The sequence below is a fragment of the Rana temporaria genome, chromosome 9, assembly GCF_905171775.1.
Source record: "Rana temporaria chromosome 9, aRanTem1.1, whole genome shotgun sequence".
Taxonomy (NCBI): domain Eukaryota; kingdom Metazoa; phylum Chordata; class Amphibia; order Anura; family Ranidae; genus Rana; species Rana temporaria.
Window position 1 is genome coordinate 67,889,128 of NC_053497.1, and position 12,111 is coordinate 67,901,238.

At 39.7% G+C, this 12,111-nt stretch overlaps 1 protein-coding gene across 2 annotated transcripts in view; it reads right to left on the reverse strand.

Annotated features, from left to right (window-relative positions):
* The window catches only part of GPC4 (glypican 4), a 118,941-nt gene that overhangs the window by 40,293 nt on the left and 66,537 nt on the right, over nt 1–12,111 (reverse strand). For both annotated transcript variants that reach the window (XM_040323719.1, XM_040323718.1), the window contains exon 3: nt 5,503–5,894. In XM_040323719.1, the coding sequence (XP_040179653.1) occupies nt 5,503–5,894 (392 nt within the window). The remainder of the gene's footprint in view (nt 1–5,502; nt 5,895–12,111) is intronic.

The window sequence follows — 12,111 nt, forward strand, 5'->3', positions numbered from 1 at the left end:
AAAAACAACCTTCAGCACCGGGAATTTTTACAGCAGCCTATATCTGATTTCTATACATACATCAAAACTGATCACTGGCATTGTGTAAAGTCAGCGACCGAAGCAACACATGGAAATAAGATAAAAACAATTTTAATAGAAACAAGTGGCATCTGTGACTGTCTATAGGGGCCAACCTATTCATAAAGCATCTTACAGAATGCATACAGAATCTTCAAAAATGCCCACCCTTTCCATCCACCTTCTCTATTCATAGAAGTCATACTACACTTTGCTTCTAGGATCGAAACGCGATTATAAAAATAGAGGGGGCAGACCTTTCAATCACCGACCCCCTCCATTCATAGATTAGAAGCTTAAAGTTGTTGTAAAGGCAGAAGGTTTTTTATCTTAATGCATAAAGATAAAAAAAAAAACTGTCAGCCCCCCTCAGCCCCCCTTATACTTACCTGAGCCCCATCTCTATGCAGCAATGTCCATGAGAGCCTTGTCCGTCTGGGACTCTCCCGGCAAAAACACACGGTGGGAACAGGGCCTTGATGAGAAAGGGGACCATGGCAGGACTATGGTTTTATTTTATTTTTTATCGCATACACATGAAACCTGAACATGGCGCATTACTTATACTGGTAGAAATGAACAAAATGTTACATCCTCTTCAATATAATTTAACAGTTCATGTAGCACTTGTACCTCTTGTGTTGAGACATATTTCAGCTAAATAGGAACAAAAGTACATATGGAGTTGATTTAGGCTCTTCAACACTGTCGTCATTGCAGGACGCTTGTTTTGCTAGGAAATAAGGGAGGGGGGGGGAGAACCAGATACACAAAAAAAGAATTCAAGAATGATCATTAAGTGGAATTTGTGCACTCTGGAATTCAAGACATTAACCCTCCACATGCCAAAAGGATCAGGAAGCAATGCTTGCGGTGAGCTGCAGGCATGTTAGTGTGGTCCAGAAAACAGAACAGCGAAATAAGTAACTACAGTGCAGCCAGTGTACCAGAGCAGTCAGTAATACCTTATGATTATCAGCTCTGCATGCTCTGACCTGCAATTATACATCCATCCTATTATTCTTGCACTGCCAGGTTTTCTGCACCGCTGCCATGGGACAATCTCAGGAATCCTCGGTAGTCTAGACAAAAGGAGTCAGGACTTTCCAGTTCAACCCAGCTAGTTTCAGGGATTATAGATGTCAAACTTGTTTAAACCCCAACCCCAAGTAGATGTAGCTACTTGCATTCTAGATGATCACCGACATAAAAATTGAATCAGAGAATCAAGAAAATGCAACAGGTTTTTAAAACCTGAACTTTCAATCCATTGCATTACTTAAAGTGGTTCTAAAGGCAGAACGTTTTTTCTTTTACCTTCTTGCATTCTACGCATTAAAGTAAAAAACGTTCTGAGCGCAGCTCACACATGCCCAATCCCCCCCCCCCCATATCATGCTTACCCGAGCCCAATCCCAGAATTTTAGAGATAGATTGGATATTGGGCATACTTTTTTAGAAGGAGGATACCGTCAAAGTGTGAGGACTATTGTTTATTTTATTATTTTCCACTTACCAAGGCCCTACCCCAGGACAAGTATGTGCATATAAGGTGTCCCACTGCCCCTGCCTCTCATATTGCAGTGCTAGGTGCCCAACCACACTATCGACATTCCTAAGCGCCGTCACATGGGGCGTTTTTAAATTGCTTCGATTTATGCAAACCAGACTGTGAACGTTGGCAATTCTTTAAGATTGTTAAAGGCATTGAACTGGTGGGATAGTATTGGCTGGAGTTCCAAAAAAAAAAAAAAAATGTACCAACTGTGGGCTTAGTTAAGGAATTTAAGTTAAGGCAAATTTTAACTAAGGCTAAACCTACTCTCACCCCCATTCTGAACCTATTCTATCTATCCTGTAAATAAAAAAATCAGTAATACTCACCTTACCTAAGTAACTTTGGTTTGTTTAGTTAAATATAGGAATAGTAGGCCCTCCCCTGCCCCATTAGTTTTTTTTTTTTTCACAAGGAAGTCAGTAGGTTTTGAGGTAAAAGGGATATTTTTGCCCCCTTAAAATTAATAGAAATACATAGAAGTCACAGGAGTTAAAGGATAAGATATGGGTAAACGTGCACGATGCACTTTAAAGCGGATGTTCCCTGGAAAAAAAAAATATTAAAAGCCAGCAGCTACAAATACTGCAGCTGCTGGCTTTTAATATTAGGACACTTACCTGTCCTGGAGTCCAGCGCCGTCCGCAGCAGAGGACGAGCAATACATACATACATATACATACACATACACACACATACATATACATATACATACACACACACACACACTATGAAATGATGTCCCTATGCATGAGCCCTAATAGGTTTTTCAAAATTGTTACTAGCAGCATTTTTACTCTCTTCCTTGTAGTAGCACAAGCAGGGTTCCACTCTTATAATTTATCTGCAGATGGAATCTAATATTGTGGGTTGTCCTACAGAAATAACGGTAATCTTTAAGCATCATACTTGAAAGGAGAGACTTTAATGTAGATACCTAGAAGGTCATGGCTTTGGCAAGCAAAGATTTAGATTGAATAAATCAAGTAGCTATGGTAGCAGTGAAAAAAAGACTAGAACGCACATCATCCTGGTTCAGTTGCTACATTAAAGTATGACTAGGGCCCCTTTCACACTTGTATGACTTGTCCCACGATTTGGGACTGCAAAGTAGTACGACAAGTCATTGACCATGATTTCCAATGACAACCATTCATATTAGTACCACTTCAAGTCGTTCTGACTTCAAAGTAGTCCCTGCACTACTTTGGTCCAACATTGATACCAGTAACACAGGCATTCCCTGAAATTGCGGCAAAATCGCTGCCGTGAATCTCAGCAAAATAGTGGTAACATTTTGCAGTGGTGCGACTTCAAAGTCATGCGATTTTACCACAATTTCGTGGTCGTGATTTCAGGGAATGCCTGAGTAAATTGGCATCAATCGGACCAAAGTAGTGCAGGGACTACTTTGAAGTCGGAACAACTTGACGTCGTACTAATATGAATGGTTGTCATTGGAAACGACTTGTCATGCTACTTTGCAGTCCCAAATCGTGTAAATAAGTTGTAAAAGTGTGAAAGGGGCCTCAGGCAAAACTTTGTTTTAGTTTTGGAAAAAGTGGAGATGGATTAGAACACCTGTCAGTTTTTTTATTGCTGTCTGTCTTCCCATAACGCCACCTATATCATTGAAAGTGAAAGTAAAGAGAAAACCCCAAATTGTGGGTTGTTCTCATTAACGAGAGAGAGGAAATCTTCCAATTGGGACCGACTCTAGTTCTGGTGACCGGGGGGGGGGCTTCAAGGGATTCCCTTAATTTTACAATGTAAGCCTTTTTACTAGTGACTTAAATCATAACTTAAATCGTGATTTTAAATAGACTTGATTTAAATCAAATCCACCCTCGTCAGATTTCATTATCAGTTGTAAACTAGGAGGGGCGGGACTGTGTCTATGGCAAACCATACGAGATTGGAACCGTATATGGGAAGGCTAAATGTACCAAATTGATCAGTCAATCAACTTGGGTACAACCAGCATGCCGGGTTTAACCTGCAATTGTAGGGAAGAAATCTTCTCCATGTATGGCCGGCCTAAAAGAAAAGTTAGATCTGAGGCTCGGGTGGTGCATTATATGTTAATACAAAAAAAAAAAAAAAAACTCTGAATCTGTCCTCTATCTTCACATTGCCATCTATTCAAGCAACAGAATCTGACCTTCTGAAAATACTAGTTACCTCACTTCACCTGTATTCACTGTTCATTGACTCAAAGTACTGATCAAAGCATTAAGAATGACAACCAAAAAACTAGCATCTTCAGAAAGACAGGTCTGCATTCATTTTTTACTACAACAGGTTCCTTTGCAAGCTTGAGAACCTCATTACCAAACTGGTTGTTCAGTTTCCCCCGCATTACTTCATATGGTCAGACAAACATGTAGTGTCAGGATAATACATCACTGCTGATAGAGTCTTCTTCTGTATATATTATTCATTTTCTCCACAGGTATTCTGTTCTAACTGGTCCCTACTGAAGTTTTATGGCAATACCCATAAAGCTCAGTCTATTAAATATCACATCGTTGTACAGGATAAAGTAAAAACTGCTTAAGAAAAGTAAAGAAGTTTTTTTTGCAGATTAATACTCATGTAGGTGGACGCAGCATCAGTCCCCTGGCGCCTCTACACTGAGAACCAAGCGATCGAACAACGCTGATTGCTCGGTTTTTAGAGCTTCGGGAGCAGAGAGCTGCAGACTTTCCGTCGCAGCTCTACGCTCTTCTCCCTCCTCACTCACTGGAGCGCTGAGCTGTGGAGGGGGCGGAGATCGGCCATCTCACTCCAAATGGCTCAGAGAAGCTAAGTGGGGTGTTAGTCCAGGCACCTGGCAGATCCAGACTTCCATTGCCGGGATGACGTGGTGCCAGGACGGACATTGGTGATGTCATCAGAGAGAGGACTTCAGCCCGCTCTCTGCTGAAAATGGGTCACAGGAGTGCAAAACAAATTGCACTCCTGTGATCCCATAGGAGAAGTATAGCCAAATGAGCTCTAGCTATACTTTTCGGAAGGAGAAAACTGCCGCTCCAGGTGAGTGCACTGTGCAATCAATGTCCTCTCAGAACTAAATGGGTGCCGGCAATGCACAAAGCAAAGCTTGAAGAGGAGATATGGACAGCTGCACACCAAAAAGACCTTGAAAAGGTAGCCTTTAATGGTAAAAGGAAAAACGCACTACAAAACACAGTAAGCAGTGGGGTATAAGTATAGCTGACACGTTTCGCATTAGGGTTCAGTGCTTAGTCATAGCTGACTAAGCATGAACCCTAGTGCGAAACGCTATACTTTCCCTTTAAATGTAGAAATGTTTTGTATAGAGTGCTCAGAGTGATGGGAACATAGAAGGAAATTGCCCTAGAAGTTAAAACACATGCAAGTAAATTAAATATTAAACTGTGCATGTAGAGATAAGTTAAACGATCTGCATAATTTCCCCCCAAGGCATCATCACTTGTAAATCCTTCCCTTCTTTGAATGTCATTTAGGAAGCTCCCATCTCCATTACAGATTAATCATTATAATTAGGAATTTATATATGTGACACCCTCTGTCGTCAATTTGCCTTCCAGTTTTTCCAAGATAACATCAGGTCACCTGCTCAAAGATGGATGTGATAAAACTATAATTTCAAGGTTTTCCTGTCATCTAGCAAACGTTGGGGAAACCAAATTTTTGTTAAAAAATAATTAAAAATAATTTTAAATCAAAATAGCATATTATTTAGGCCATAACCTCCTATCTAAACTTTGCTCAGGTGCAACTAGGATATCCCGAATCCCTACATCTGGCATGCACTAGGAAATATGCGTTTTTTCTTTTTTTGTCAAAACAGCACACCCATAGCATGACACTGATGGAGAACAAACTTAGCACAGACTTACCGTAGAAACCTTGTTTATAACATCCCTGGCCACAGCCAGACCTTGTGCAAAGGTGCGAGCGGCCACAAAGGCACGTGTGACTTGGAGCTTGAGCTTACGTGGCACATCTCCAAACGGCTTCAGCTGATCAGTGTACTTGCTGACACACTCCAAATACTCGTCTGTGAATTGATATTGTGGGTTCACCAGTCTGAACATGCGCTCCAGTAACCGAGCCCAAAAGTCATTTAACATTTCCTCCAAATTTACGTTCCCGCCAACATAATACTTCCGCAGTTCCACAAAGAAATCCTTAAAAAGTTCAGAATTTTGCATGTACAATCGTCCATACGTCCGCACAAACATGTCATTCAATGAGGACTCTGCATTTTTCAGAAGTTCTTTGAAGAATTCTAAGAAAGAGGAAAAAAATATATATCAACTGTTAGAATCGTACAGTAATTGTTTTAACCACTTCCAGCCTAAGCACTCCCCTCCTACATGTAAAAATAACAGTTTGCTAGAAAATTACTCAGAACCCCCAAACATTATGTATAAGTTTTTTTTTTACCAGACCACAAGGAATAAAAATGGCGGCCATTGCAAATAGATACCCAACATGTCACGCTTTAAAATTGCACACACTCGTGGAAGGCACCAAACTTTGGGAACTTAAAAGTCTCCACAGGCAACCTTTTTTTTTTTTTTTTTTTTTACAGGTTACCCGTTTAGAGTTACAGAGAAGATCTTGGGGTAAAATTATTGTTCTCACTCCAACAATCGCGGGGATACCTCATATGTATAGTTTGAGCACCGTTTACATATGCGGCTGCGACATACAGCTCTATAGTAAACGGCCGCCGTGGGCCGATTGATTCTCCGACTCGCCAATCGTACAGGCGAGTCAGTAGAAGCACCGGAGGGGGTCCCCTCTCGCCACCTGTAGAAACAATCAAGCCGCTTGATTGTTTTTACTTTGCAGGTAATTGCTGGCATCATATTTCTCCAAAGTCCATGACGTCATATGATGGCCTTGGGCGGGAAGTGGTTAAGAACCAAAGATCTTTGGAAACCTAAAACTACACACATGATTGCAAGTCATTTGTAGTTCGAATTCTTGTAACTCTGAGACTGCCTGTAAACACCACGTGCCACCATAAGGCTCCCAGAACTCTCACCTCCAGTACTCATAAATAAGCATGTATTAAGCCAGACACCATGAAATCCCCCCTCCTTTGGTTTAGGATCACTTCAGCCTCCTGTCCACCAGTGTCTCCCTTGGTACACTTCACAGTACCTTCCGGAATTAAGGGGTGTGGTTCCTTTAGAACCTCTAGGTATTCATGTGGTCATTATACCTTAAAGTGATAAAGTTTACATTTTTTCCATTTGAAAATAACAAAACATGTTATACTTACCTGCTCTGTGCAGCAGTTTTGCACACAGCAGCCCAGATCCTCCTCTTTTCGGGTCCCTACCTTCTGCCCAGTGCCCCCACAGCAAGCGGCTTGCTATGGGGGCACCCAAGCAAAGCCGCTGCTCTGTGTGTCTATTCTCATGACGGAGCCATGGCCTGGCCCCATCCCCCTCTCTCTACTCATTGGCTCAATGACTGACAGCGGCAGGAGCCAATCACGCTCCGCTGCTGTCTCAATCAAGAGGGAGAGCTCCAGCCAACTGAGTCTCTCATGCAACATTGCTGGATCGAGATGGGCTCAGGTAAGTATTAGGGGGGGTTCAGCTTTCTAGCAGAAGCCTGAAGGTTTTGTGCCAATATTGACTGGAATTTGGAACTGTTCATAATTCCCTCTACCTTGAATAAAGGTCCCTGTTCCAGCTGAAGAAAAACAGCGCCAAAGCATGATGCTACTACCACCATGCTTGACTGTGGGTATGGTTTTCTTTTGGTGATATGCAGTGTTTCTGCGCCAAAAATATCTTTTGGAATTATGGCCATAAAGTTCGACCTTGGTTTCATCAGATCATAACATGCTTTTGGGTGACTTCAGATGTGTTTTTTTCAAAATTTAGCCAGGCTTGGATGTTTTTCTTCGTAAGAAAGGGCTTCCATCTTGCCACTCTACCCCATAACCCAGACATATGAAGAATACGGGAGATTGTTGTCACATGTATCACACAGCCAGTACTTGGCAGATATTCCTGTAGCTACTTTAAAGGGGTTGTAATGGTTGTTTTTTTATTTTCTAAATAGGTTCTTTTAAGCTAGTGCATTGTTGGTTCACTTACCTTTTCCCGTCTGAATGTTTTCTTTGTCTGAATTTCTCACTTCCCGTTTCTCCTCAGTAAGCTTGCCACCATCATCCGAGCCGTTCTGGCTGGGGGTTAGTCAGCCAGAACAGCTTACTGATGAGGAACAGGAAGTGAGAAATTCAGACAAAGAAAAAAAAAACATTTAGAAGGGAAATCGAAGGGAAGGGTAAGTGAACCAACAATGCACTAGCTTAAAAGGAACCTATTTAGATTAAAAAAAAAAAAAAAAACCTTTACAACCCCTTTAATGTTGCTGTAGACCTCTTGCCAGCCTCCCTGACCAGTTTTCTTCTCGTCTATCAATTTTGGGGGGATGTCCAGTTCTAAGTCACTGTTGTGTCATATTTTCTCCGCTTGATGGCGACTGTCTTCACTGTGTTACATGGCATATCCAATGCCTTGGAAATTCTTTAGTACCCTTCTCCTGACTGATACCTTTTAACAATGAGATTGCTCTGATGCTTTTAAACTCTGCGGACCATGGCTTTTGCTGTAGGATGCAACTAAGAAAACGTCAGGAAAGACCTACTAGAACAGCTGAACTTTATTTGGGGTTAATCAGAGGCACTTTAAATGATGTCAGCTTTGTACTGGCTCAACATGAGTTTGAATGTGATTGCTTAATTCTAAACACTTACAACCACATTTTTTTTTTACCGATTTTATTTAGCCTTATTATAAGCTTACCAGTAGGTACAAGTGGTGTAACTAGGTTTACAACCACTTTAAGGTTCTTTAATGGGACAGTATTAAGCTTTGTTTCTGTTTTAAATCCCTTTTTAAACTGTATTTACAATTTATACAAAGTGCCTCCAAAACAGTCTGTTTGCAAAGCATGCAGGACTTTCAGCACTGCCAGCATGCTTGTGGGCAGACTGACTAACCAATTATGCAAGACAGTACCATCACAGCTATGACAAATGTATGGTTGTGTACCTCTTTTGTGACTCATCCTGCAGAATTTTTTTTTTTTTTACTGGCTGAAGGTAATAATTAGTTTTGTTGTTTTACACTTAACCATTCAAGCTTTTTCCTGTGCTACTTTAACAGGTTATTGCTTGATCATGCAATACTGCATACAAAATGTATACCATTTTTTTCCCACAGAAATAGAGCTTTTGGTGATATTTGATCAGCACTTTTTTTATTGTCTTGTGATAAACATAAAAGAAACAATTTTTTTTTAAAAAGAAAAATTTTCTACGGTTAAAAAGACATAAAAAAAAAAAAATAATAATAATTTCTTTATAGAATGTAGGCCAAAAAAATATTCTGCTACGTCTTTGGTAAAAAAATAAATCCCAATAAACGTATATTAATTGGTTTGTGGGAAAGTTATAGCGTCTGCAAATTATAGTATATATAATGGAATATACGCAGCTATACTCTAATGGCAGTGATTAGTGACTTAAGCCCTGTACACATGGGTAATTACAGGAGACAGTTGCCGGTACAAAAAATACTGCCCGACATTCTGCCCATTTGTACGTCGGTCTGTCTGAGAGAAGCCAGCCGTTCAGAACACCAGCAGCTGACCGACTCCCAATCAGCACGCTCAGCCAATGGCAGAGAGCACTGATTGGAGTGTTCTGGCAAGGGGGCCATCCTCTTGTCAGAACACAACAGCTCAGCGGGTGAGTTTGCTGGACGAACCTCGAACGGTTAGTACAGTGGCTTACGACCTGGCTGGGGAGTACACCCAGAACTCTATGTGATTGGCCACAGCCGATCAGTCGACTTCAGCTAAAATCATTGGCTGAAATGAACTGACAAATTCTTGCTATGTCCAATCACAGAAGAAAGGCGGTGATGTACCAATATTTCGCCCCTGTAGCTGCTGCCTGCTCACAGTTAAAGACGGCACATAAAAAAAGAAAAAATCTGATAAAGTGCAGAGAGCACACTCCCTCAGCTGTATAAAGTATATATGCATTTTCTTCATTTTATTTGTTTCATACATGCATATATATATAAAACTTCAAATAATTGCAAATCTTAAGCTTTAAAGAACAATGTTAAAAGAATGGCTATTTTTTTTTACGGTTTCAGAACAGTAAAAATCCGATAGAGATACCAACCCTTTGCACTATAAAAAAAGAAAGAAAAAAAAAAAAACACACAACCTATGGCTGCAGCTGGGCTTTAACGTATATGTTCACATAGTAAAACAAACTGCAAAAAAAAAGGGGGGGGGGGGGGAAACGCACCACATACAGAAATAGTAAAACAATGTAGCCACAAAGATCTGTGGTCACAGCACAATAAGATTGGCCAGGGGTCACATAACTGAAATCTGGCTCTGAACACAAAATTCAAAATTGATTTCGGTGAATGTTAAGTGGCATTTCCTATTTCAGTAGGAATTTGGGGTTAAGTTTAGAATGTTTAGAATCTATGTGGCCGTACATATTAATCTGTACATTTTTCTATACCAAACAGTGGCTGCTAACTTTCATTATAACCATAAATACAGGCTTGTGTGGTTTACTGAAATATGTTACAAAAGGTATATATTTTTGAAATACCAACTTTGCCCCATCTTAGTAATACAAGCTACCAAGACAAATTGCTGAAAAGTATATTTTCCCATAAAGGAGAGACTGCAGTGGTTTAGAGAAACATATTTCAGGGTAGATTTAAAGGAAATTGGACCACATCTTTTAATGTACTTATTGACTCTACGTTTAAGTTTTTTAAATAAATTTCAAGGAACATACTGATCACTCTTCATGCAAAATACAGACATTAAAAAAACTTAAAATTAGTTTATTTAACTTTAAGTCTTTTATTCTCTGTTTTGCAGACCAAACTATATGCAGTGCTAATTAAGTGATTTGCATATTGCTGTGGCTTGCAAGTGGTGTACAAGGGTTATGACTGAAGCCATCACCCCGTTGTTTTTATTTATTTTTTGCAACCAGCGATTCTCTCTCATTAAAGCAGTTCAAAGCAGCCAGTTAGCTGCTGGATCGCTTTCAAAAGCAGCAGGAGGGATCTCCACTGGTGTTTCTCGGGCTTACCAGTTTTACTGGTGAGCTCAGGAAACGCTCTGACGGTTCATGCAGCTGACCATAGAGGTTACCAGAGACCAGACCGGAGCAACCTCTAGATGTCACTTCCGGTCTACGGAGGAAGTAACCAATTTAAAAAAATAAATGCAAACTTTTTTTTTTTTTAATCTTTTGCTGTTAAAGGGTAGAGGAGGGATTTGGGGTCTATAAGACCCCAGATCTCTCTGTAAACTAGGGCTGCCATCCCTTATTTATATTACCAGGGACATTACTTGTAATAGGAATAAAAGTAATCAAAAGTTAAATGAACAGTGTGAAAATAAAATCCATAAGAAAAAAAAAAAAAATGCCCCCATGCTAGCACACAGAAGCAAACACATACGCAAGTTGTGCACATATATGTAAACTGGGTTTGTGCCACACATGAGGCATCACTGCGAACATCAGAGCGAGAGCAATAATTCTAGTGCTAGACAACCTCTAACTCTAAAACCAGTAACCTATATATTTAAAAAAATTAAGCGCCGCCTATGGAGATTTTTCAAGTATTGTACTTTGTTGTCATTCCACAAGCGCATGCAATTTTAAAGCATAACATATTAGGGATCTATATCATCTTTTATGTTACCAGAAAACCTAGGTTAAATATTGTGTTTTTTTTGGCATTAAAATTGTATAAAGTGTACAAAAATTGCGATTGAAAAAACGCTGCGCAAATACTGTGACAAAAAAATTCAACATTCGCCATTTTATTCTCTGGGGTCTCTGATTATATATACACACACACACACACACACACACACACACACACACACAATTATATATATTACTTGTAAACAAAAAGGCTTGGTCCTTAAGTGGCTAGTATTCATTACACCAGCTATCATATATATAGTAACTATACGTGCACCACAATGTACAGATTGTGTTTGGGTGTGCTTCATTGGCATCAATAAGTAATTTTTTTTTTTTTAAACAGCAAATTAAATGAAATAGTTTGAAATATCACCTAATAAATGCTAATTAAATTGTCCCAAAAACAGAAGAGTTTTCTTTTATTGATATTACTAAAAATAAAAACATAATACAATTGCAGAGCGTAAAATGTAGTCATGGACATAACTTAAGATTCAAAAAACATTTTCAACAGCATCACACATCAAACTAAATAGAAGAAAAAAAAAAAAGATTGAATATGTTTTTTCTGCTCTAAGCAAGAATAATGGCTGGTGTTCCCTGTCTGGGACTCCGTGGTTCTATAAATTAACACCTCTGCTGCAAGTCACTTGAACAAAGTCCTACACACAAGGATTACTTTCCTGTTTTGCCAAGTTGTAAAAACATGTTT